General features: G+C 57.5%; 1 protein-coding gene across 1 annotated transcript; it reads left to right on the top strand.

The window, feature by feature from the left end:
- The first annotated feature begins 1,093 nt into the window (after positions 1-1,093).
- Positions 1,094-24,025, top strand: LOC141997311 (bactericidal permeability-increasing protein-like). The gene is made up of 16 exons (XM_074969620.1): positions 1,094-1,695; positions 9,310-9,446; positions 10,114-10,228; positions 12,639-12,767; positions 14,000-14,155; positions 15,123-15,186; positions 15,949-16,009; positions 16,365-16,456; positions 17,195-17,371; positions 18,036-18,095; positions 18,475-18,642; positions 18,926-18,993; positions 19,389-19,431; positions 22,018-22,081; positions 22,199-22,275; positions 23,859-24,025. Exons 2-16 carry the CDS (start codon positions 9,344-9,346, stop codon positions 23,898-23,900), a joined length of 1,419 nt encoding a protein of 472 aa, XP_074825721.1. The 5' UTR covers positions 1,094-1,695; positions 9,310-9,343; the 3' UTR covers positions 23,901-24,025.
- The last annotated feature ends 567 nt before the right edge of the window (positions 24,026-24,592 follow it).

Here is a 24,592-nt window from a genome sequence, read left to right as displayed (position 1 = left end):
CCCGTCACCGCGACGCAGCGTTCACTGCTCTAACGTGGGCCAGCTGCTGGCAGTGGGGCTCCGGGAGCTGTGAATCAGGGGCATTTGGATGCATTTAGGTAAAAAAGGATTTTTCATCTGGCCTCTCTAAAGCCTCCCGCTCCCCCCACTAGTGCCGCTCTGGAAGACAGGAGTGTGCACGGCTGCCCTGGCACAGGCTCACTCTTAATTTGCTTCAAATGGGACAGTCGGGCCTCAGGATTCAAGTCTCCCCTGCTAAGCTTGTGAGTGAGGTGCACCCTCTGATGGAGGCAGCATTTGAAGGGACCCCGACAAGCTGAGCCCTGGTCCCAGGGAATGTGCAGCTGGGGAGTCTGTAAACGGCACCGCTGCATTCCCGTGGCATCTTGGCTAAGGTCCCGCTGCACCAGGAAAGGGGTCACCGTTGCCCACTCCGTCCCCCTCCAACTCCTCTTGATGCCTTGATGGCCCTCCCCTTGGATGAACCCCTCCTTCGGCCTCTGGTGCTCCTTTGGGCTGTACATAGGTGGCCTTGTTGTATTTGAAATAAAGAAAAACCTGCTGGAATTTTGCGCACGAGTTATCAGGCTCTGCAGCTCCTCTGTCTCTGCTGGCAAGGTTCCATGGGCTCGTGCCCACAGCTGAGCCCAGCAGTCTCATGGGGAGGGATGTGAGTCTAATAAAACACACAGGGTTCGGGGTTTCACGGCAACTAGTCTGGCCCAGTGCGGCTGAGTGAGGCCTGATACCACCCGGTCAGGTAGAAGGACCTAGCTGTGTTTAATCCATGTCTCAGACTGAGCTAAAGGTTCAGATGTGTCGGTACTGGGCTCATTCCAGGCTCCATCGCAAGGCAGACCCCTGTTTGGGGATAGCCACATTGTATCCTGGTCCACACACCCTTAGCTCAGCATCCCCATCCCCCCCCCCCCCCCCGCCCACAGCTGCATGCTGCCGAAGCAGCTCTGCGTCTCTTCTGACGTTGCTAATCTACCCAGTACGCCAGGGCTCCAGGAGAATCAGTCAGACAAGCCCTGAGTTCCTAAGGGAAGGAAAAGCAAGAGCACACGGTGAGGGTGGCGACGTGCACACAAAGGAGCCGTGGAGGGAACAGAGACAGTTCTCCTTGGCTGTTGTGCACCTGGGAAGAGCCCTAAGGGAATCGATGTCTCTGGGAACGGCATTCTGGATGGGGAGCCGCAGGGATGCCATGCAAAGGTGCTTGCGTTCTCCCCATTCCTGGAGCACACTCTGGCCAGCGCTCTGTCAAGCCAGCGGAGTTCACTGGAGAGCAGATTCTAACAGGATGATCCATCCTGGGATTTCCCTATCGCAGGGACTGGCCACTTCTTTGCGTGTTGGGGACGCATGGCCCACTAGATGTGAACCACCCGTGAGTCAGGCCATGCCCACAATGCCAGGGGAGCAGCAGCAGTTCTTCCTAAAGCTCAGCTCACTCCTTACCCAGTTTGGCTGGCAGTGACTCAGCTGGAGGTGTGGGGACTGCGAGTGTTGTTGAGATTAGGAGCAAGGAAACCTGGCGCCTTTCTGGTTCAACCAGACCGTCAAGAAGTGGGAAACCTTGAATGTCAACACAGGCTATAAGAACAGGAGCTGTCCTGGTGCTGGGACTTAGACCCACTGGAATCAACCAGTTTGGACACTGCAAGGACTTCAGAGCCAAGAAGCAAACAGGTATCAAGATCATCCCTTCTGCAGTGAGGTCTCGGTGAAGGTTTACGCCAGGATTTGGGGAGCCCAGCTGACTTGTGCTTTTAGGGTTCGTATCACTGGGTCAGAGACAATTCACTCATCTACCTGTGCAGTGCATTCAGGACCCGAAGGATAGACTAGGGGCTCGTCTTATTGGTTATTGTCTGTCCATAGTTGTGCAGAATGATTGGGTCAAGACATGCTGCATGGGCGACCCAGAGCAGGGGGGGATCTCAGCATAGGGAGGAAGAGTGAGTAAGCAGCCATGTGACTCCCAGGGGTTGCAATATCTGCCCAGGCTGCAGCAGGGACCACTGCTATAATAATAGTTTGCACATTTCAACAGGCACATGTTAGCCAGCAAGAGGCCAGCAGGTGCATAGGTGATGCTGACCCCATTTTACAGCTCCGGTAATGAGGCCCAGTGAGGCCACGTGCCTTGCTCAAGTCACCAGTGTGTCAGGCAGAGCCAAGGGTAGAAGCCAAAAGAATGGCTTTCCTTCTGTGGACAACGGCCCATGTCTGGTGACTGGCAGCCCTCTCTGGGCTTGGAGACAAGACTGAGAGTCAGGAGGGTCCGGGGAGGGTGAGTTCTGGAGATAGCCTCCAACTTTGTCAGGGTGGGATCACGTACCAGGGGGATGTTCTGGGGCAATATGGCTGGATAGTCCCAGAGAGCCTGTGCTCCCCTCCTTCCTTTCTGCAAGGAAACATGGGGAGTCAGGCAGCTCTAACCTGATTTGCTTCCTGCCTGCAAACAAGGTGTGGAAAAGTCCTGTGTGTTTGTCAAGCCGGTAGGGCGTGGTATGAGGCAAAGCCCTCTGACATTGCTGGAAGGCAGGTGGGCTTTCTGCTCCTCGTGGGAAAGACGCTCTCTCTGGAAGCACAACGAAGCATCGTGAGTACGAGCTACGATTATTATTAAGACTGGGCAGTTGCTTCAGAGGGTTCCTTATGGGGCAGTAATTCTAGAGGGGATGTGATTTTCCAGTTTAGGTTTTTTCCAGTCTTGGCTAGAGTCATTGGAGAAGGAATCCAGCCATTGACTCCACTCTAGCTGGTCTCTTCCTAGTGAGGCAGGACCGGGTGCATGCTGGTGTCCGTATTATCAGACGTGTGCAGTAGCTAAGCCAAGTCTTGTGTGGGGCAGGAGGTGAGATTTGCCAAGTGACAGATTTGAAAAGGCTGCGGGCTGCAGGAATCTTGGCACGACCGGTGCTGCTTTCTGCCAACAGGGAAGTGGGCATTCACAATCTAGGGGTCAAATCTTGGGGAACCGCTCCCACTGACATCAAACCAAGAGATGAGTCAATGGCAAAACTCGCACTGACATCAGTGGGGCCCAGACGTCAGCCTCTGGGGTTTGCATGTGAGTGGTTATTATTCCTTCAAATACTTAAAATCCTACTCGAGGTGCCTTCCCAAGCAGGATGTCCCCCGCCAGAGCCGGGGACCACACCAGTAGGTACCTAGTTCTGGTATCTCCTGCTGTAGTGCTCTCTAGCTGAAGTATTGCTGGGGTTCCTCTTCCCAGACATATAGGCACCATGGCCCAGGTCCTCAGAGATCCTCAGCACCTAACTTGCACTGATTTCCATGGAAGTCAGCAGCCTAAATACCTTTGAGGATCTGACCAAAGCCCATTGCGTCCCATGGATGTCTTCTCAGTGATTCCAGTGGGCCACCTGCACGGTCACTAGCTGGCATTAAGTTGCTCCGAGAGGTGACGGCTCCTGATCCTCCTGTGTCCAGTGGCTCTTCCCTTCCTCTCTCATTCACTTGGCAGGTATCTAGTTTGCTCTATGCAAGCCAGGAAGGGGAGTTGCTCTGTGTGTGACACAGTTAGCAAAAGGGAAGGCTGCCCCCAGGATTTTCCCCAGTCTCCTCTCTTTCCTTTGGCTTGCACATCTTTTGGCCCCAGGGTTCATGGGGCTGGAATTGTTCAGTGTGAATTAACTGACTTTGAGTTTAGCCCTTTGCTCTGTCTACGAGTCGCTTGTCCCCAGCTCCGGATTTGTGTCGATACATTTACTGGGCACAAGTGTGGGCTGAGCAGCTGATGTGACTCCATTGAACCTACGATTGGTCCCAAGCTGGTCACCTAGGCTACATCTATATTGGAACAAAAAGACACACAGCTTGGCCCTCCCTGGCCCAGGTCAGCTGATTTGGGCTCGTGGGACTTAGGCAACAGGACTAAAAACTGAGCTCTGAGACCCTCCCATGTCATGGGGTCCCAAAGCCCGGGCTCCAGCCCAAGCCTGAACGTCTACATGGCAGTTTTACAGCCCTGCAACCCGAGCCTGAGTCAGCTGACCTGGACCAGCCATGGTGGTTTAGCTGCTGTGTAGATGTACTTTTAGGGCCATGTCAGTGGCTATTAGCCAGGCTGGATAGGGATGGTGTCACTAGCCTCTGTTTGCCAGAAGCTAGGAATGGGCGACAGGGGATGGATCACTTGATGATTCCCTGTTCTGTTCATTCCCTCTGGGGCACCTGGCATTGGCCACTGTCGGCAGACAGGAGACTGGGCTGGATGGACCTTGGGTCTGACCCAGTCTGGCCATTCTTATGTTCTTATGATCCTTTAAAGTGCTGGAAGAGGGACCTGGGGGACATTGTGGACAGCATGATGGAGACTCTGCTCAAAGCACAAGTGCATTCGCAAACACGGCCGAGGTGTTAGGGTTCCTGAGGAACAGGACAGGGAATAATATTGAGAATATTCTAGAATAGCAGCCGTGTTAGTCTGTATTTGCAAAAAGAAAAGGAGTACTTGTGGCACCTTAGAGACTAACCAATTTATTTGAGCATAAGCTTTCATGATCTACAGCTCACTTCATCAGATGCATAAAGTGGAAAATACAGTGAGGAGATTTATATACACACAGACCATGAAAAATGGGTGTTTATCATACACTTTGTAAGGAGAGTGATCACTTAAGATGAGCTATTACCAGCAGGAGAGTGGGGTGGGGGGAGAAAAAACCTTTTGAAGTGATAATCAAGGTGGGCCATTTCCAGCAGTTAACAAGAACGTCTGGGGGGGGGGGGGAATAAACAAGGGGAAATAGTTTTACTTTGCATAATTCAACCATAATTCATTCCATAATTCAACTCAACCACTCCCAGTCTCTATTCAAGCCTAAGTTAATTGTATCAAATTTGCAAATTAATTCCAATTCAGCAGTCTCTCGTTGGAGTCTGTTTTTGAAGTTTTTTTGTTGAAGAATAGTCACTTTTAGGTCAGAAATCGAGTGACCAGAGAGATTGAAGTGTTCTCTGACTGGTTTATGAATGTTATAATTCTTGACATCTGATTTGTGTCCATTTATTCTTTTACGTAGAGACTGTCCGGTTTGACCAATGTACATGGCAGAGGGGCATTGCTGGCACATGATGGCATATATCACATTGGTAGATGTGCAGGTGAACGAGCCTCTGATAATGTGGCTGATGTGATTAGGCCCTATGATGGTGTCCCCTGAATAGATATGTGGGCACAGTTGGCAACGGGCTTTGTTGCAAGGATAGGTTCCTGGGTTAGTGGTTCTGTTGTGTGGTATGTGGTTGCTGGTGAGTATTTACTTCAGGTTGGGGGGCTGTCTGTAGGCAAGGACTGGCCTGTCTCCCAAGATCTGTGAGAGTGATGGGTCGTCCTTCAGGATAGGTTGTAGATCCTTGATGATGCGTTGGAGAGGTTTTAGTTGGGGGCTGAAGGTGACGGCTAGTGGCGTTCTGTTATTTTCTTTGTTGGGCCTGTCCTGGAGTAGGTGACTTCTGGGAACTCTTCTGGCTCTGTCAATCTGTTTCTTCACTTCAGCAGGTGGGTATTGTAGTTGTAAGAACGCTTGATAGAGATCTTGTAGGTGTTTGCCTCTGTCTGAGGGGTTGGAGCAAATGCGGTTGTATTGTAGAGCTCGGCTGTAGACAATGGATCGTGTGGTGTGGTCTGGGTGAAACCTGGAGGCATGTAGGTAGGCATAGCGGTCAGTAGGTTTCCGGTATAGGGTAGTGTTTATGTGACCATCGCTTATTAGCACCGTAGTGTCCAGGAAATGGATCTCTTGTGTGGACTGGTCCAGGCTGAGGTTGATGGTGGGATGGATTGTTGAAATCATGGTGGAATTCCTCAAGGGCTTCTTTTCCATGGGTCCAGGTGATGAAAATGTCATCAATATAGCGCAAGTAGAGTAGGGGCGTTAGGGGACGAGAGCTGAGGAAGCGTTGTTCTAAGTCAGCCATAAAAATGTTGGCATACTGTGGGGCCATGCGGGTACCCATAGCAGTGCCGCTGATTTGGAGGTACACATTGTCCCCAAATGTGAAATAGTTGTGGGTGAGGACAAAGTCACAAAGTTCAGCCACCAGGTTTGCCGTGACATTATCGGCGATAGTGTTCTTGACGGCTTGTAGTCCATCTTTGTGTGGAATGTTGGTGTAGAGGGCTTCTACATCCATAGTGGCCAGGATGGTGTTTTCTGGAAGATCACCGATGGATTGTAGTTTTCTGAGGAAGTCAGTGGTGTCTCGAAGGTAGCTGGGAGTGCTGGTAGGGTAGGGCCTGAGGAGGGAGTCTACATAGACAGACAATCCTGCTGTCAGGGTGCCAGTGCCTGAGATGATGGGGCGCCCAGGATTTCCAGGTTTATGGATCTTGGGTAGCAGATAGATACCCCAGGTCGGGGTTCCAGGGGTGTGTCTGTGCAGATTTGTTCTTGTGCTTTTTCAGGGAATTTCTTGACAATTAACTTAGGCTTGAATAGAGACTGGGAGTGGTTGAGTCATTATACAAAGTAAAACTATTTCCTCTTGTTTATTCCCCTCCCCCCCCACTGTTCCTCAGACGTTCTTGTTAACTCCTGGAAATGTGCTGGAAATGGCCCACCTTGATTATCACTTCAAAAGGTTTTCTCTCCCCCCACCCCACTCTCCTGCTGGTAATAGCTCATCTTAAGTGATCACTCTCCTTACAATGTGTATGATAAACACCCATTTTTTCATGGTCTGTGTGTATATAAATCTCCTCACTGTATTTTCCACTTTATGCATCTGATGAAGTGAGCTGTAGCTCATGAAAGCTTATGCTCAAATAAATTGGTTAGTCTCTAAAGTGCCACAAGTCCCTCCTGTTCTTTTTGAGAATATTCTAATGTCTCTTCCACACAATGGCACCCCATGGCGCACAGGAGAGTGCAGAACTGGAGGGGTCCAGAGAAGGGTCTGGAGACTCTCCTCCGAAGAGAGATGGAACCAATTGGGGTCGCTGCCTTAGAGAGCAGACGAGTGAAAGGGGAAGGATTGTAGAATGATAGAAATGTAGGGCTGGAGGAACCTCCAGAGGTCATCTCGGCTCTGCCTCATGCTGAGCTGAGGCAGGATTAGGTGCACCTAGACCACCTCTGAGAGGGGTTTGACTAACCTGTTCCAAAAAAAACTTCCAGGTGCTTCCATGACCTCCCTGGATAACCTGGTCCAGTGTGCCCCTCTCCTTAGAGTTAGAAGTTTTTCCTACTATTGAACCTAACCTGCAACCTAAACTGATTCCTTCTTCTCCTGCCCTCGGTGAACTTGCTGAAGAATTGATCACTGTTCCCTTTAAACTTCTATGAAATAATAAATGGCCTAGAGAAGGGAGATCGGAGGCATCTGTTCTCCCGCTCCTGTAATACTTGAACAAGGGGACAGCCTATGACATTAAAAGGTAGGAAATTCAGAACCGATAGAAGGAAATACCTTTTCACACAATGTGAGAGGAGATTGTGGAACTCACTGTCACAGAGAGCCATTGAGGCCAAGAATTTAGCAAGAATCACAATGGGATTGGACATTTCATGGATAACAAGAATATCCAGGATTAGCACAGAATGGCGGAAGGGCTATTAAACCTCCTGCTATTAGAGACTAGGATGAGACCCACCAAAATTGTAGATTCTTTGGAGCAGGGACTGTTGTTTTGTTCTGTGTTTGTCCTGGGGTGTCCCAGAAACATTTCACACGGCATGCACAACTGAACCCCCGAGCATCGCCCCCCACCCCAGGGCTCCCCACCTGCCCTCTCCCAGCCCGCTCCCTCACATGGACACTCAATGCAGCTCCCCATACTTGAAGCAGGTCTTGATGCGGTGGCTGAGTGAGACCTGCAGGTGGAGCAGAGGGGATGGGGCTGCAGTAGGTGGAGTGAGGCTGGGCAGGCCCCTGGCAGGGAGCCCTGGTGCAGGAGTCAGCCCCCCAGTAGGGGTGAGGAGACGCAGCCTTGGTGGACCCACCGACAGCTCCGTCACGACAAGGGGACGGAAGGGCCCAAACTGAGTGAGTGGCATTACAATCTGGGGCATGGAGAGCTCAGCACTGCTCAGGTTTGGGCCATGGCCCCGTCCTGGAGGGGCTGCAGGGCCAAATGTGAGTGGGCAGTGGGGCAGCAAAGGCTGCTTCTCCTCGCCGCTGCTGTGGGGCCAGCTCCTGTACCAGGCTTCCCCCAGCAGGGGTCTGCCCAGCCACCACCGTAGCATGCATGTGGACGTCACTGGTTTGTACAGCACCTGGCACAAGGGGGTCCTGATCCAGGCCTGGGCTCCTAGGTGCTATGGTAATACAGATAATAATACATTCTAATAGGTAGGGGCAGAGTATCCCCCATCTGCCACCTTCCTCTGCAGCATCAGGTGCTGCCCCTTTAGAGTCAGTGCGCTAGGTGGACCTGGAGGTGATCCAGCCTGGCCATTCCCAGGGATTGTGTCATGGGATTGTTCGCTCCTGGAGTGTGAGCCCTCATCCTGGTCACATGATGTCAGCTCTGCCGCCTGCCTGAGAGACTGGTTGTTTTTAGGCAGGAGAGTGATTAATAACTAGCAAACAGTGAGCAATGAACCCCCAACACCTGCATGACTCCTCGCCCAGCCTGTGTGGAGTCTGTGTTCATGCAAAGAGCAGCTGCTTCCCCAGCAGCTTGTGTGAGAAAAAAAACCTTTGCAAACAGGGGCGCGGATGGAAATAAGCAAATCAATCAGCCGGGCCTTTCTCTTGGTTTCCCCTTTGAGTCACCGTGTGGGGAAAGGACGGGGTTTCGATGGCAGGCCGCAGGAACAGTGTCTTAGCGTCACGGGCAGTGCAAAAACCGGCTCTGTTGCAAGTATCAGTAACAGTGGGAAGCACAAAAGACAAAGTTTTCCTGCCGAGTCATCAGAGGGGCAAGCCCAGCTGGCCCCGTTACATCACAGCATGTCCTCTCCAGCCAGCGACCATATAAAATGCGGGGTCGTGCCTTGGGTTTATCCCCAGGTGTGCACTTGGAGTGACGGGTCTCATCAGGAGCTGAGGTACTGGCTAGGGCTGTATTCACGGGTCCCCAGGCTGCCTTCACCGTTCCAGGCTTGCCAAGCAGCTCCATGGGGAGAAAGAAAAGTGGTTTCCCTGTGACGTGGCTCTTGCGGCAAAGGACCGGCCCAAAGTCAGGCTTTAGAGCTGAGCTGGGAACCCAGCCCTGGGAACCCAGCGCCAGGCCTGTAGCTTGCCCATGGGAAGCTCTGGGATGGGTCCTGGGAGCGCCGCGCCATCACATGCTGCTAGCCCTGAACCTTTGTCTCCCTGCTCCAGGTGGTGAAGAGGATCCCAGCTCCAGGCCTAGAGGATGGTTTGGGCATTTGTCTTTGTTCTGCTGGGCGCTTGCGCTCGGGCGGAGGGAACCAATGCCGGCCTGAAAGGCAGAGTAACGCAGAAGGGCCTGGAGTACGGTCTGTGGCTTTGCATAATTATTACCCTGTTTGTTTTTCACCGGAACTGTGGCCTGTGCTCCCAGCCTGGGGCTTCCTTGTGCAGAGACATCCCCAGGGCCCTGCTCTCCCTCTGAGCCAGAAACAGGGCCTGGCATCTGTCCCTTGGGATCCACGCTCTGGGAGCAGCCTCACCACTCCCTGCAGCATGTGCTGTATTAACCGAGGGGGATGACCTAACTCCGCCAGCCTGGGGAATGTTCCCAGAGCGCTCCTTCCCCTGCATGCTGTGGGGCAGCGTGGAGGGAGGATGTGTGACTGTCACCTCCTTCCTGTTCCCACAGCCCCTGGCTGCTCTCTGCAGTGCCCTGCTATGCCCCTGACTGCTTCCCGTGGGCCCTGCCGTGACCCCAGCCTGCTCCCCGTGGGCCCTGCCGTGACCCCAGCCTGCTCCCCGTGGGCCCTGTTGTGACCCCAGCATGCTCCCCGTGGGCCCTGCCGTGACCCCAGCATGCTCCCCGTGGGCCCTGCCGTGACCCCAGCATGCTCCCCGTGGGCCCTGCCGTGACCCCAGCATGCTCCCCGTGGGCCCTGCCGTGACCCCAGCATGCTCCCCGTGGGCCCTGCCGTGACCCCAGCATGCTCTCCGTGGGCCCTGCCGTGACCCCAGCTTGCTCTCTGATTCAAGGTCAGCAGTTCGGCCTGGAGCTGGTGAAGTCCCTGCTGAAGAGGGAGCATGTCCCGGATCTGAATGGTTCATACAACATCCCTCTCATCGGGGACATGGGCTATTCCGTGTCCAGGTAAGAGCGCGTCTCCTTCTCCCTGGTGCTGGGGCCAGGAACGCACTCATTGCCTCCCCCACACAGAGTCAGTGGGGCTCCCAGGCCCTCTGCGCTGGACACCTTGGGCTTGTCCCTGGGACTCCTGGGTCCTTTGATGAGAGTTGCTTGGGGCTGGGCATGGGCTATGTGAGCTGGTTTAGTGCTGCAGGAGCTGCCACTCCACACATCTGCCCATCCCTCCATCCGTATGGAATGAGAGAATGCTCTCCCACCATGGCCCTGACCCCCCAGGAGACAGGGGTGCAGCCATGAGGAAGGACGGGGATCTCAGCGGAGGGGTGTTCCCTCCCTTCCGTGCCATGGATCCCATCGGGACTGGCTTCCTCAGCTGCAGGGTCAGAGCCGGCTTGAGTTGAGCCAGCACCACGGTATTGAGGTAGGGTGGCTGAGCAGAACAGGCACCAGCCAGGGACCCGGGTTCAATTCCCTGCTCCACCCCAGACTCCCTTGGGCCACATGCATTATATAAGGGGACTGTTGGGCCCGCACTGAAACTTAGTGCCGGTTTTTTGGTTGGTCCTCTCCCAGGACCAAAAGAAACAGGGAGGGCCAATGGGAAATCAGGACTCTGAGACTGGCAGTCCGCAGGGCCAATGGGGAGAGGCCAATGCTCCAGGTCAGGCTGATTGACAGGGCAGGCAGGCCAATGAGGAAGTCAGGAGGCCAGGGTCCCATGTAACGTGGAGCGGCCAGGGCCAGAGGGGCAGAGCTAAGGGGAGAGCAGGAGCCCGTCTGGGCTGGGAGCAGGGCCAGAGCCGGGGTCGGGGCCAGAGGAGCAGCCCCAGGAGCTGAGCTGGAGCCAGCGTGTGAATGGGGCTGGGCTCGGCGCCGGGGCCGGGGCCGGGCACGTGAGCGGCTGGGGAGTCCAGGGGCCCCGGGCCCCAGGCCCAGCGCAGGGAGGCCCAAGGCCTTGCAGGCCAGGCTGGGAGGGGCTTGTGACCCCGATGTCCCTGCGCTCCCGAGATGGCCAGGGGCAGGGTGAAATGAACTCTGCGGTGAGCAGTGGGGCAGGGAAGCAACCGGTGCAGAGACAGTGCCCCAGAGTGGGGACACCCTAGCCCCTGCCCTACGTGCCCATGACAAGACTGTGGGCCCAGCCCCCCAGGAATCCTGGGCCCAGCCGTGTCAAGGTTAGGAGGACTCTGCCACATGGGAGAGTGGAAGGGGAGCCCTTGAGGTCAGGCAGGCCCCTGAGTAAAGGGAGTGGGAGCGAGGACTCAGATCTTTCGCTAGCCCATTTCACCGGGGTCGTGTATAAACCAGGAAAGTTCCCCACAATAGCGGGACCATTCTCCCACTTACAGTTAGATGGTGAGGTGCCCAGATGCTATGGTGGTGGGTATTTTAGCTGGCTAGACTCTCCCTGCCGGCCATCTCTGTCACAGTCTCACCTCCAGCTCAGTGTCTCTGGCCCCAGGACAGGTGCTGGGGCTCTGAGCCCTGAGCTGCTTCATAGGACCTGTAACCTTGGCCTCCAAGAACAGGCAGATGTTCTGCCCTCTGGATAGTGCCCACTGTGACTCAACTGCTGTGACTCCAAACTGCACCCGAGCGGCCAGGGCAGGAGCTCGATGCACCGAGCTGTTGGAGGCGCATTAGAAATTAGGCACCTTGAGTGTTTTTCTTGAACTTCCTCCACTAACAAATCCTCTCAAAGCCCCATTCCCCTCGCACCTCGCCCACTCAGGCTGATCCCCATCCCCGCGTTCCCTCTGTGAGTGCGTCTCACCTCCTCTTAGCCACACGCTCCTTTCCACTGCATAGGTGATACCAACGGACCTGCTTCCTTGTCTCACACTCCACCCAGAGAGCTCTGCCCTGACTTGCTCTAACACACACACACACAGATCTGACCTGCTTTCTCTCTCTCGCCCACACTCCCAGGATGAGCAACTGCAATAAATGTCCCTTTCCCCATGTTGCTAAAACCAGTGCTGCTCCCCGAGTGTTTGCAGTGGTGAGGAACGGGGGGACATTCAGTCAAGCTCAGGGCATGATTTTCCAGGATTCAGCACCCAACATGCCAAGTTGTCCTGAAAATTGTGGCCAAACACCCACCCACCCGCATGCACACACACACACATCCATATGCAGATGTGCATGTGCGCACACACACACACGCCCCCCCCCCCCCCTTCCCAGACACACACTCGCAGTTCTGGTCAGTTTCTCTAGAACCCAGCAGCCAGAGAGGCTGTGAAGAGAGCAGCCCCAGGAGTCCATCTCCCAGCCACACACACTGTGGAGCGTCGCACCGAGGTTCCTGGAAGTTCCCGAGGTCCCCATGACAAGCTGTTACTGGGGTGTTTGGGGGAGCGTATGGCCTTCGGGCAGTCAGGCTGATGGGTGTCTTTCTGCTGCTTCGCAGGATCCAGATTCAAGAGCTGCAGCTGAATGAGTCGGTCGTAAGCTTCTCCGAGGGGACAGGTGTGAGGCTCGTGGTCAGCAATGCCCACATGCAGCTCAGCGGTGTCTGGCGAGTGAAAGTTCTGTTCATGTAAGGGTTAATCTGCCGCTGCGGCCGTGATGTGTGGCCATTGGGAGCCCTCCATAGCCCCAAGGACAACGGGGACCCCACCCCCACATTCCCCTCAGCTCCCCAAACTCCCATCAAGGGCCAGAGCCAGTTCAGATGCCATGTGCTATTCTCCACCATAATCAGAGCTGGGTCACCTCCACTGGGCGGGGGCTCTGGGGCGCGCACCTGCAGATGTGACTTCCCCAGCCTGACCGTGGCCTTGTGGGAAGGGCAGCGGGGCTGATGCTGGCACTAAAGATGCTGACACAGGGTCTGGACAGGGGCCAGTGTTGCTCAGGGGAGCAGTCAGACAGGGCCCCGCTTTGCTGCTGCTGTCTCCAGTGCCACCCTGCGGTGCAACCCCAAGAGGGTGACGTTGAACCCCCTTCCTGCCTGTGCTGAGAGCACTGATCTCCCGCCTGTGGGGCACAGCTCCTGCAATGGTTACCAGCTCCTTAGCCCCCCCACAGTGCCCGGCATTGGTTGCGGGCCCCAAGCCCTGCAGGGCCCTCATTTCCTAGCTCGGTCAATGGGTCTAAAAGGGTGTGTGAGTCCCTTTGCTAAAGGGACCAAGGGAAGGGAGCCCCAGATGCTGTCTCCTTTGTGGACATATTGCTCCCCAGGGGCCATCGGTGACACAGCCTGGGGGGTGTTCCTGCTACCTGAGCCTTGGTGCAGGAGCATAGCTGGAAGGGAGGGAAAGGAGCAAGAGGGAACCTCCCCTCATTCATCTCCTCCCACCATGCCCTGGCTCCCCTCCGTGGCTGCACAGATACCTGGTGGGGGGGGGCCAGACTGGGAGGCACTGCTCTGGGGTGATGGAGCAGAAGGCAGGGAAAGGAGGTGACAACTCCGTGCAGGGGTAGTGGCACATTCTGGGCAAGGGGTGCTGAGTGCAGTTCGTAGGGGGGCAGGTGCCCCACAGGACCCACCAGCACAGCTGGCAGCCTTGAGCAGAGGCCAAGGACTGGATGGGTCGTGGGGGTACTGCTCCCCCAACCCCTGGAGGAAGTCCCTGCAGCGCAGGGCAGTGTGGGAAGCTGGCACTGCCCCTGCCCCTGCCCTGTCCCTCTGCAGGTACAGCTCTGACTCCGCTCTCCAGTGCCGTCTCCCTGGGGCTCTCACCCCTGCCTCTGGGCCAGTAGCTAGGGCAGACCGAGCTCCGCTAGCCGGCAGGTGCTAAACTGCCTTGTGCTTTCCTCCCTTCCCAGACCCGACAGCGGTTCCTTTGACCTGAGCGTGAGGGACCTGTCCCTCTCCGCTGAGCTCGGGGTGAGCAGGGATGACAGTGGCCGTCCCCAGGTGTGGAGCACCAACTGCCACTCCAGCATCGGGAGGCTGGATGTGAAGTTCCATGATGGAGCCAGGTGAGTTCTGGCTTTCTGAGGCCCTGCTACATCCCTTATCCCCAGAGCTGGGCTCAGCTAGGCTGCTTATGCTGTCAGCCCCCTTACAGTGGGGCAGTGTTGGTGGCGGGGGGGCCTGCGCTCTGCACATCACGCCCTCTCTATCCCACAGAGCCCAGGCCTTCTCACTGTCTGCACCTGGTGTAGAAAGCACCATGCTGAGGCTTGGACTGCAGGGCTGGCTGGGAGATGGGGGCAGGTTCGGAGCAGTCTTTTCAGAGGATCAGGTCATGTCTGTGGTTTTATTCCTCTAGGTCAGGGTGTCAGAGTCACGCTGCCGTGGGGGGCCAATCTACCTTTTTACTTATAGTCTGTGGCCAGGCTGATGACATATGGGGCACGTCCGTCCATCGCCACAGATCTCCCATTGGCCAATTGCAGAGTCGCACAAAGAGGGAGGTTACAATATGGCCCTTCTTTACTAACTGAACTTTGACTTGGCCAAGTCACTCTTGTCTTCAGCCTCAGGCCTTGGGAAAAGCGATGCAGGTCTCTGCAGGGCTGGCGTGCAGCCTGCCTGCCACATGCAGTTACCCAGTCGGAAATTGTGCAAACCAGGCAGACAGAGACACACCTAGGTCACTGAAAATCGGGGTCTTGGTGAGCCAGCGCCATAGGTATAAATGTCAGTATCCCCGGAGATGAATGGGGGCAGGTCATGTCCCCTAGAGCTGTGGTTTCAGGCTGTCTGCAGACTCAGGAAGATGGCACTGCAAGTGCTTGCAGTCAATAGTGAATGGAGGGTGGTGGAGTTTCATCCCAGGCTTTGAAGAGGTTGTCTGTTCAGAGTGGGATTTTCCAGTGCTTTGAGTGCTGCCTTAGACAGCGCTGAGAGTGTTACGGAGCTGGGCCAGCGCTGAGTGCTTCGGGAGCTCCCACCCATAGCTATGCGCTAAGCACTGACTCTTCTCCTTCTCTCTCCCCACAGCTGGCTTTACAATCTGTTCACGGGGGCTCTCCAGGCACCCCTGCGGTATGAACTAAATAGGCAGGTGAGTGTTTACCCTGCTGATAGCAGCTCCCCAGCCCTGTCTGCCAGGACTCGGGAGTTAGGAGGAGGGTGAGATTGGTAATGCTGAACAAGAGTCTTCCTTCCTGGCCTCTCCCGCCAGGCACTAAACTCATTCACTCATTGCCACTAGGGGAGCTGCTGAGTACAAGGTCCTTGTGGTGTGAGCCCTCCAAACACGGGTTATCAGCAGGGCTTGCTCCTACGTCTTCAGCACAGCTCCATAGACCTTTCTCGCTTGAGCTAACTCCACTCACTGGCAGCAGTGGTAGGCTGTTATCCACTAGTGGATCAGGCCACTAGAGGGAGATGTTGGCCAGTGTGTTACACTTAGCCTTATTGTACCAGTGCTGGTCACTTCAGGCCTCCTGCTTAATGTACCTGGTACATGGGGTGAAATATGGTCCCACTACCATCCCTGCCCCTGTGTGTCATGCTGGACACCTCTTCGTCCTGGGGCAGTGGAGAGCAGCTCCTGGGTGGGGATTGTATCAGTGTTTCTATTTGAAACCCAGCTGAGAAACCCAAGGCCATTCTGTTCAGAGGAGAGTTCTAAGCCTGAGGAAGTGACAAGGAAAGGAAGGAAGGAAATTAAACAGGAGGTGACTAAAGTATCCACAAACCCTCCCCATTCACCTTATGGCTGATCCTGAACAGCTCCTCCATGCCCCCACAAGAACTCCCAGCCTGTTCTTTCCTCTGGGAAAGGGTTTCTGAACCTGTAACATTCTCCTCTTCCATCCAGCTCTGCCCTGAGCTCAGGAAAGGGATCAGTGATCTGGAGCGAGTCCTGAAGACCATGCAAGGTAAGAACTGGGAGCCATGGAGACCTGTAGCAACATGGGGGGCAGATGGGATGAGTTATCTGAAAGCCTGAGAATTGGGGCAAATATCAGGGAATTCTTAGGTGTGGAATCAGGGTGTGAGGCAGCAGGACGGCTGAATCTGGGTCGAAACCTAGACTTTATCCAGGATGCGAATTCAACTCAGCTGGTGATTAAGAAGAAATGAAAAAAGACAGGCTGGTCCCCCAGCTTTTTCTGGGGGGCATTGGGGTTGACTCAGATGAGCTGTCTGGACGTTATCGACTTGGGAGGGGATGAGAGGACTCACTGGTTTGGATTGTGCTGCAGTGTTCCTCTGTCTGTGGCTTCTCTGCAGTCTCAGCCCAGATCGACCCCTTTGCTGCAATTGACTACTCCTTGGTCAACAAGCCAGTGATTGCCAGGGATCATGGAGACATGGACCTGAAGGTAAAGCAGCCGGGCGGGGCACCAGACCCCCTTCCAGAAGGAGGTGGACTTCCCAGAACATTGTGGGTGTCTTCTGGCCTGGATCTGCTGGGAGCAGGACACCTGCCAAGCAGGAAAATGATGGCCTGGGCAGAGAGCAGCCGTGACGTTTGTAAAGGGAAAATCTGCTCTTCAGGGGCAAAGTGGGAAAATCAAAATCTTTGACTCTTCTGCTGGCATGTGCTGTCTATGCAGAGTACAGTCCCGCTGGTTGGGCACTGCACCTCTCTCTAGGTGTGAGGGGAGCAGAGCTGCCAGTGTGACTTGCCCCTCCATGGACCCGCACCTACCCCTGAACCCAGTCAGGTTTGGTTGCTCAACATTAGGGCTGATTGCCTGTCTCTGGAGTGATGGAGCCTGCAGCTTCCTGCTTTTCTCAGGCCCCCTGTGACATCTCAGGCTAGAGGGACGTCAGATCATTGGCTCTCACCTCCTGTTTGGCCAGGCCATAGAGTGACCCCGTCCCCCTTGCACTGAGCCTAATGACTTGTGTTGGGCTAAAGCAGATCTGCTGTTCTGCAGACTGCCCTGGCACGTGCTGGCAGAGCCGGACACGTGAGGCTGAGTCCCAAATCCACTCTGTTGACCAGCAGTTGCTGTGATTCTCTCCTGTACAGCCCATCCAGCCCCGGGCCTGACCCAGCAGTCGCCCCATCCCCAGGGAGTGGTGCGTAACATGTCCTTTCTCCATCCCCCCAGGGCGAGTTCTATGGCGTGGGCAAGCACACAGAGAGCCCCTTTTCCCCCGCCCCTTTCCTGCTGCCCGACGAGGGGGACCACATGCTGCTCCTCGGCCTCTCCGAGTTCTCGGCCAACTCAGCTGCGTTCGTCTACTTCACGGCAGGGGCCTTGCGGAAAAACTTCAGGGACGAGATGGTACGGCACTGGGACTGCCAGCGATGTAGGACGCGGAGGGGCCACTCTGCTTTTTGAGCTGGAGCAGAGGGGAGCTCTCTCCTCTCCCTGATTTGGCTAAGCAGCTCCCAGGACATCTCCCCCTTCCTCCATGACTGGTGAGGTGAACGCTCCCCCTGCTCTTTCAGCCCCAGAATAGGGTGATGCTCAGGAGCCCGTGGGCCCTGTCCAGCCCCCCGGGAGACCCGACCTTTCCCGATAGCTGCATCCGGTCGCTGCAGGAGATTTTGCTATATGATTTCAGTGCTGTCTGGAGGGGAGGCTGTTTATCTACAGAGCAGGTACAGCACCAAAGCCAACGTGCCCCAGCGCTGCCCACAAGGGGACAGCACCTGTCCAGATTTTTCCAGGATCGTCCCTCGTTTGAGGTCGCTGACCTGCAAGAGCTGTATGGGTGCTCAGCGCAGGCTGTCAGCTGGCAGGTTTCTGGGCTCAGGATCATCCCGCATGTCCTGGGTTTTTGCATCTCAGAGGTGGCGGCTCTAGGGGAGTGAGAGCAGAGCAGCTCCGAGCAGAAGGCCGCCCAGCCCACTGGCAGTCTCCCTGGCCTGTCCCGGATGGCATTTGCTCAGGCACTGGGACGTGCTCTCCCAGCAACCCGGTGTCTCATGTGTTTGTGTTGCAGATCCCGAAGCGCTCCCCCATCCGGCTGAACACAGGGAGCATGGGACTGTTCTTCCCAGAGGTGAGTCAGCTGGGGCAGCCACTGTGCCCTCACCGCTGCGCCTGGCACAGGGGCAAACGCATCCCCACTAACTGAATCTGATCCCTGCACACAAAGTTCAGATCCCTGCACACGAAGGAAGACAGGAAGGGGATCACGTGCCCATGGACGAGGGTCGGGGTCATGCACTCCCAGAGGGTGTGGGTTAGGGGTCAGGGAACAGGGTCATGTACACACAGGGTTTGTGTCACCCTCTGTACATATGGGGGGATGGGGCAAGGTTGCGGGGCCGGGGGGAGGATGGTAGCCCATGCCCCAGGCGGTGGGATGTCTCTCTGGCTCGGGGCTGAGCACTGGCTGTTTCTGTCCATCTCACGGGCCGCTCTGCTCCCTGGCTCAGCTGAAGAAGCTCTACCCTGACATGCCCATGGAGCTGCACCTGTCTGCCCGCAAGCAGCCACTGCTGACCTGCCGCCCGGACAGCCTGGCCCTGGCCCTGTTTGGTTCAGCCGAGGCCTTCGTCGTCCTGCCAAACGCCACCCTGGCCTCGGCCTTCCTGCTGGACCTGGTAAGCACTGGGCACACCCCTGGGCCACTGCTGTGCCCACTCACCTGGCATCCTGGATCCCTCTCTCCTAGGGGCCCAGGTGCATTGGTGCAGGGCTGGCATGGCCCCAGCTCTCTGGCTTGAGGTTCGTGGGGTGTTGGGGGAGGGCTGGTGTCCCGCGCTCTGGAGCTGGGATTCCGGGGGGTGTGGGAGAGGGGCATGGATATTGTGGGGCCTCCAGGGCCACATTTTAGCTGCTGTTGCTGATAACAAGAATCCAAGTAACGTCTCACTTTGTTGGCAGGATGCCAGCCTGGCGGGGCAGCTGCATCTCGACTCAGCCAAGGTCGGGGGCTCCGTGGCTCTAACTGAGTGAGTCTGGGGCTTGTCTGGAGCCTCCCCTCCCCTTCCCACAAATGTCCCAGCCAGGGGCCCACGCCCATGAGAGGTTATATCCCCTGGAGTTTATAACCCAGTCCTGGCCCCTCTCTGGGATTTACATCCCAGCTGGACACCCCCACCTCCAGGGGCTTATGTCTCAGCCCTGGGGGTCCCATTCCAGCTGGGAGCCCCACTCTACCCCCACTCCTCCCAGGACTGATAGCCATCCAGCGAGAAACCCAACTCAGAGCCCTCCCAGCAGCGCTGCTTCTCCTGAGCTCAGCCTCCCCTTCGGTGCCCGGCCTGGCTCCGTGGGACACTGTGAGCCACTACCGCTGTGGGGAGACCCCGCTCAGCCCTGACCTTTGTCTCTGTGTCTCCAACAGCTTCAGCATGTCCGTGGTGCGGTCCCACATAGGCTCGGTCCAGGTGAGCCATGCCAGCGGCAGGGCTGGGAGGGCGGCAGGGAAGGGCAGGACAAGGAGGTTTCCAGGGGCCTAAATCCTCAAGGGCGCCTCACATTGTGCACAGCCCTTGCTCAGGCAAAGCTGCCCCGGCACTGCAAGGGGAGATTGGCCTGAGGACCGCGGAGCGCTGAGCTCCGACTGCAAGTATCAAATAACAGCAGCCAAGCAGACCCCAGACAGCAGTGCAGCTAGAGCGCGATGCACTGGGCGTGTGGACCACCAGCAGACCCTGGTCGTCAGCTAAAAGCAGGAGCCTCTTCTGCATGAGCTAAAAGCCCTATGGCCCTCAGCTAAGGCTGTCGTAGATTAATTAATCTCCAAGTGGTCTTGGTGCCACTTGATGGGACCGAACACCACACCCAGGAAGCGTGTGAGTTACACTTGTGCACACAGTAAACATACACATGCACACTTGAAGCCTGTCACTCACATTTGCATGACACCCACTCCCACATACACTCATCCACAGCCTGTCACCCTCCCTCCTACAGTCGCTTTCACTCACATACAGTCTCTCCTTTCCCTTGTTCCCACACTTACCCTAGCACCGTCAGCACCCCACGCCTGGCCCTTGCACACACAGCTCCTCCCCTGCACTGCCCAGCTGGGTCACATGGTGTCCCCCCAGCACATAGACAGCTCCTGTGCCCCCTGGTCCACAGAGACTGAGGAGCAGAGGGCACGGCCCTGCCGGCCCCAGGGAGCCAGGCTCTGCCCCGCGCCCCGCACGGCCCTGCTGGCCCCAGGGAGCCAGGCTCTGCCCTGCGCCCCGCACGGCCCTGTCGGCCCCAGGGAGCCAGGCTCTGCCCTGCGCCCCGCACGGCCCTGTTGGCCCCAGGGAGCCAGGCTCTGCCCTGCGTCCTGCACGGCCCTGCTGGCCCCAGGGAGCCAGGCTCTGCCCTGCGCCCCGCACGGCCCTGTCGGCCCCAGGGAGCCAGGCTCTGCCCTGCGCCCCGAACGGCCCTGCTGGCCCCAGGGAGCCAGGCTCTGCCCTGCGTCCTGCACGGCCCTGCTGGCCCCAGGGAGCCAGGCTCTGCCCTGCGCCCCGCACGGCCCTGTCGGCCCCAGGGAGCCAGGCTCTGCCCTGCGCCCCGCACGGCCCTGTCGGCCCCAGGGAGCCAGGCTCTGCCCTGCGCCCCGCACGGCCCTGTCGGCCCCAGGGAGCCAGGCTCTGCCCTGCGTCCCGCACGGCCCTGTCGGCCCCAGGGAGCCAGGCTCTGCCCTGCGTCCCGCACGGCCCTGTCGGCCCCAGGGAGCCAGGCTCTGCCCTGCGCCCCGCACGGCCCTGTCGGCCCCAGGGAGCCAGGCTCTGCCCCGCGCCCCGCACGGCCCTGTCGGCCCCAGGGAGCCAGGCTCTGCCCCGCGCCCCGCACGGCCCTGTCGGCCCCAGGGAGCCAGGCTCTGCCCCGCGCCCCGCACGGCCCTATCGGCCCCAGGGAGCCAGGCTCTGCCCTGCGCCCCGCACGGCCCTGCTGGCCCCAGGGAGCCAGGCTCTGCCCTGTGCCCCGCACGGCCCTGTCGGCCCCAGGGAGCCAGGCTCTGCCCTGCGCCCCGCACGGCCCTGTCGGCCCCAGGGAGCCAGGCTCTGCCCCGCACCCCGCACGGCCCTATCGGCCCCAGGGAGCCAGGCTTTGCCCTGCGCCCCGCACGGCCCTGCTGGCCCCAGGGAGCCAGGCTCTGCCCTGCGCCCCGCACGGCCCTTTTGGCCCCAGGGAGCCAGGCTCTGCCCTGCGCCCCGCACGGCCCTGTCGGCCCCAGGGAGCCAGGCTCTGCCCTGCGTCCTGCACGGCCCTGCTGGCCCCAGGGAGCCAGGCTCTGCCCTGCGCCCCGCACGGCCCTGTCGGCCCCAGGGAGCCAGGCTCTGCCCTGCGTCCTGCACGGCCCTGCTGGCCCCAGGGAGCCAGGCTCTGCCCTGCGCCCCGCACGGCCCTGTCGGCCCCAGGGAGCCAGGCTCTGCCCTGCGCCCCGCACGGCCCTGTCGGCCCCAGGGAGCCAGGCTCTGCCCTGCGCCCCGCACGGCCCTGTCGGCCCCAGGGAGCCAGGCTCTGCCCTGCGCCCCGCACGGCCCTGCTGGCCCCAGGGAGCCAGGCTCTGCCCTGCGCCCCGCACGGCCCTGTCGGCCCCAGGGAGCCAGGCTCTGCCCTGCGCCCCGCACGGCCCTGTCGGCCCCAGGGAGCCAGGCTCTGCCCTGCGCCCCGCACGGCCCTATCGGCCCCAGGGAGCCAGGCTTTGCCCTGCGCCCCGCACGGCCCTGCTGGCCCCAGGGAGCCAGGCTCTGCCCTGCGCCCCGCACGGCCCTTTTGGCCCCAGGGAGCCAGGCTCTGCCCCGCGCCCCGCACGGCCCTGTCGGCCCCAGGGAGCCAGGCTCTGCCCTGCGTCCCGCACGGCCCTGCTGGCCCCAGGGAGCCAGGCTCTGCCCTGCGTCCCTCACGGCCCTGCTGGCCCCAGGGAGCCAGGCTCTGCCCTGCGTCCCTCACGGCCCTGCTGGCCCCAGGGAGCCAGGCTCTGCCCCATACCAGCTCTCACCAGCTGGCTTTGTGTTCTGCAGGTGAAGACTCTGGAGACCCTGCTGAAGCTTGCGCTGCGGATGGTTGCATTGCCGATGGCGAACAGTAAGTCCTGCCTCATTTCCCCACCCCGTTTCCCTGCTCTCGGAATAGCAGTCCCCATCCTGGCCACCCTCAGGCTCTGGGTCCTCCCCCTAACCAGGGCTCCTTTCGTCTCCCCAGAGAAGCTGAAGAAAGGATTCCCCCTGCCCAGCGTCTATAATGTCAGCCTGGTGAATCCCCGTGTCAAAATCAACCAGGTAGGGATCAGCCATGGCCTTGGCTCCATGTCGTACCCAGTGTCTGCACTGGGAACCCCCAAGCCCTTGGCCGGGGGTACCTTTTCAGACTGCGCGGGGGAGGGGGAGAATCTTTGACCGTGATTCCAGGGGCTACCTGAAAACTCTAGTATTTTTTGGCAGACAGCTTAGCAATTATCTGGCAGAGCACTGTTTCTAATTCCTATATAAAAGAAAGAAAAATAAATAAATATTAGCCCCACTCACCTCTAATACCAACATGTTCTGACATCTTGTGGCAAGTCACTTAAGGGATACTGGTTAGGTTTAAAATTTTAATGTATATTCTTACTTTGTTACTAACTCTGCGGGGACAGAGACCCCATCAGGACTCCTGGGTTCTACCTCAGCTCTGGGAGGGGAGTGGGGTCTAGTGAGTTACAGCAGGGGGAAGATACATCTGGGTTCTATATAAGAACATCAGAATGGCCAGACTGGGTCAGACCAAAGGTCCATCTAGCCCAGTATCCTGTCTTCCGACAGTGGCCAGTGCCAGGTGCCCCAGAGGGAATGAACGGAACAGGAAGTCACCAAGTGACCCATCCCCTGTCCCCCATTCCCAGCTTCTGGCAGACAGAGGCAAGGGACACGCAGAGCATGATGTTGGATCCCTGCCCACCCTGGCTAATAGCCATTGATGCCTATCCTCCAGGAACGTATCTAGGTCTTATTGGGAAACAATGGTATAGTTTTGGCCTTCACAACATCCCCTGGCAAAGAATTCTACCAGTTGACTGTGAAGACATACTTCCTTTTGTTTGTTTTAAACCTGCTGCCTGTTATTTTCATTGGGTGACCCCTGGTTCTTGTGTTATGTGAAGGAGTAAATAACACTTCCTTATTTACTTTCTCCACACCAGGCATGATTTTGTTTGACCTCTATCATATCCCCCTTAGTCGTCTCTTTTCCAAGCTGAAAAGTCCCCGTCTTACTAATCACTCCTCATACGCGTGTACCATACCCCTAATCTTTTCTGTTGTTCTTCTCTGTACCTTTTCCAAATCCAGTGTATCTTTTTTGAGATGGGGCGACCACATCTGCACGCAGTATTCCAGATGTGGGTGTACCTCTCCCCATTCTCCCCATTTATTCCTATCTTTTGTTTCCTGTTTTAACTCGAGTGCCTGGCAATGCTTTCAGGATCATCTAATGATCCTTAATTTAATTTAATGACAAGCCTTTTGTAATCTTAATCACCCTGCCTCTGTTTGTAAACAAACTCCCTGCTCCAAAGGCAGAGGCTGGCAGCAGCTCAGAACTCATCACATGGCCGTTATGAGGTCCAGCTGGGGCTAGAATGTGTGCTGTGAGCAGACCTCAGGTACAAAACTCGGGGGAAGGAACTAGCGCTCCTCTGCCCCCCCAAATGGTGCCCCTGGCCTTGGGTCCTGCAGGGGCCTTGCTCACACCTTCCCCAGCAGCGACCCCTGCTGGGGGGTCTCTGAGCCCATATGGCCAGTGCTCCTACACCAGACGTGAAACAACCCCACAGCGCTGTCATGAAACACGGACGGCCTCTCATCCTGCCATTTTGTCTTCCCAGGGGTTTGTGTTGGTAGCTACAGATGTGCAGTACAAGGCTTGAGCTGCCGGGGCTGGGTAGCCCCCCTTGGAGAGAGCCGCTGCCCAACAGGAGAACGTGCAACCCCCCATGGCTCCCCTCGCCCCCTGCATCCTGCTGCTGCCGACCCTGGAGCTGGCCTGGAGACCAGGGCCAGAGGGGGGAATTTTGTGTCACTTTAAGTAAAACTGAATTTTTTATGCACTCAGTCTTGTCATGTTAAAGCCTCCCCTCTGACCCTCCCCCTCCAGCAGTCCCCAATTTGCTCCAGATCTTCCCCTCCCCACAGAGACCTTCCAGTCCCCCTAGCCCTGAGCCCGCATCTCTGATCCGCCTGCTGTCTGGAGGGGTGGGGGAGAGACAGCTTTAAGCCCCCTTTGCACCTCCCTGTTCTGGGGCTGGCCTCTACATGGGGCAGCCCCTGGGCTGCTCTAACTCACGCTAGGCTGGCTGCAGTCACCAGGGGCCTACAGTGTTGTGCCTCTCCATCCGTACCCCCATCTCCCCAGCCCTGCCTGCTGCACATCCCTTCCGTCAGGGGCTGCGCAGGAAGGGAGCCTAGAGCCACTGAGCCAGGGGTGGGTGGGTGCGCAACACGCAGACCCCTGCTGTACCTAAGCAGCAGGATTTCTGGGGCATGCCGTCCAGGGGCCCCGCACATCCCCCGGAGCTGGGGGTACAATGGGTACGGCTAGCAGGGAGTGTGGGACGGCCCC

The sequence above is a fragment of the Natator depressus genome, chromosome 13 (genome assembly GCF_965152275.1).
Source record: "Natator depressus isolate rNatDep1 chromosome 13, rNatDep2.hap1, whole genome shotgun sequence".
NCBI lineage: Eukaryota > Metazoa > Chordata > Testudines > Cheloniidae > Natator > Natator depressus.
Note: the sequence above shows the minus strand (reverse complement) of the source record. Positions and strands in the feature narration are given on the sequence as shown.

Excerpts from the sequence above, each read along its gene's own strand:
- LOC141997311 (XM_074969620.1), top strand. The coding sequence starts at position 9,344 with ATGGTTTGGGCATTTGTCTTTGTTCTGCTGGGCGCTTGCGCTCGGGCG. Across the intron at positions 14,156-15,122 it reads AAGTTCCATGATGGAGCCAG|CTGGCTTTACAATCTGTTCA; the intron begins GTGAGTTCTGGC and ends CTCTCCCCACAG. Across the intron at positions 16,457-17,194 it reads ATGGAGACATGGACCTGAAG|GGCGAGTTCTATGGCGTGGG; the intron begins GTAAAGCAGCCG and ends CCATCCCCCCAG.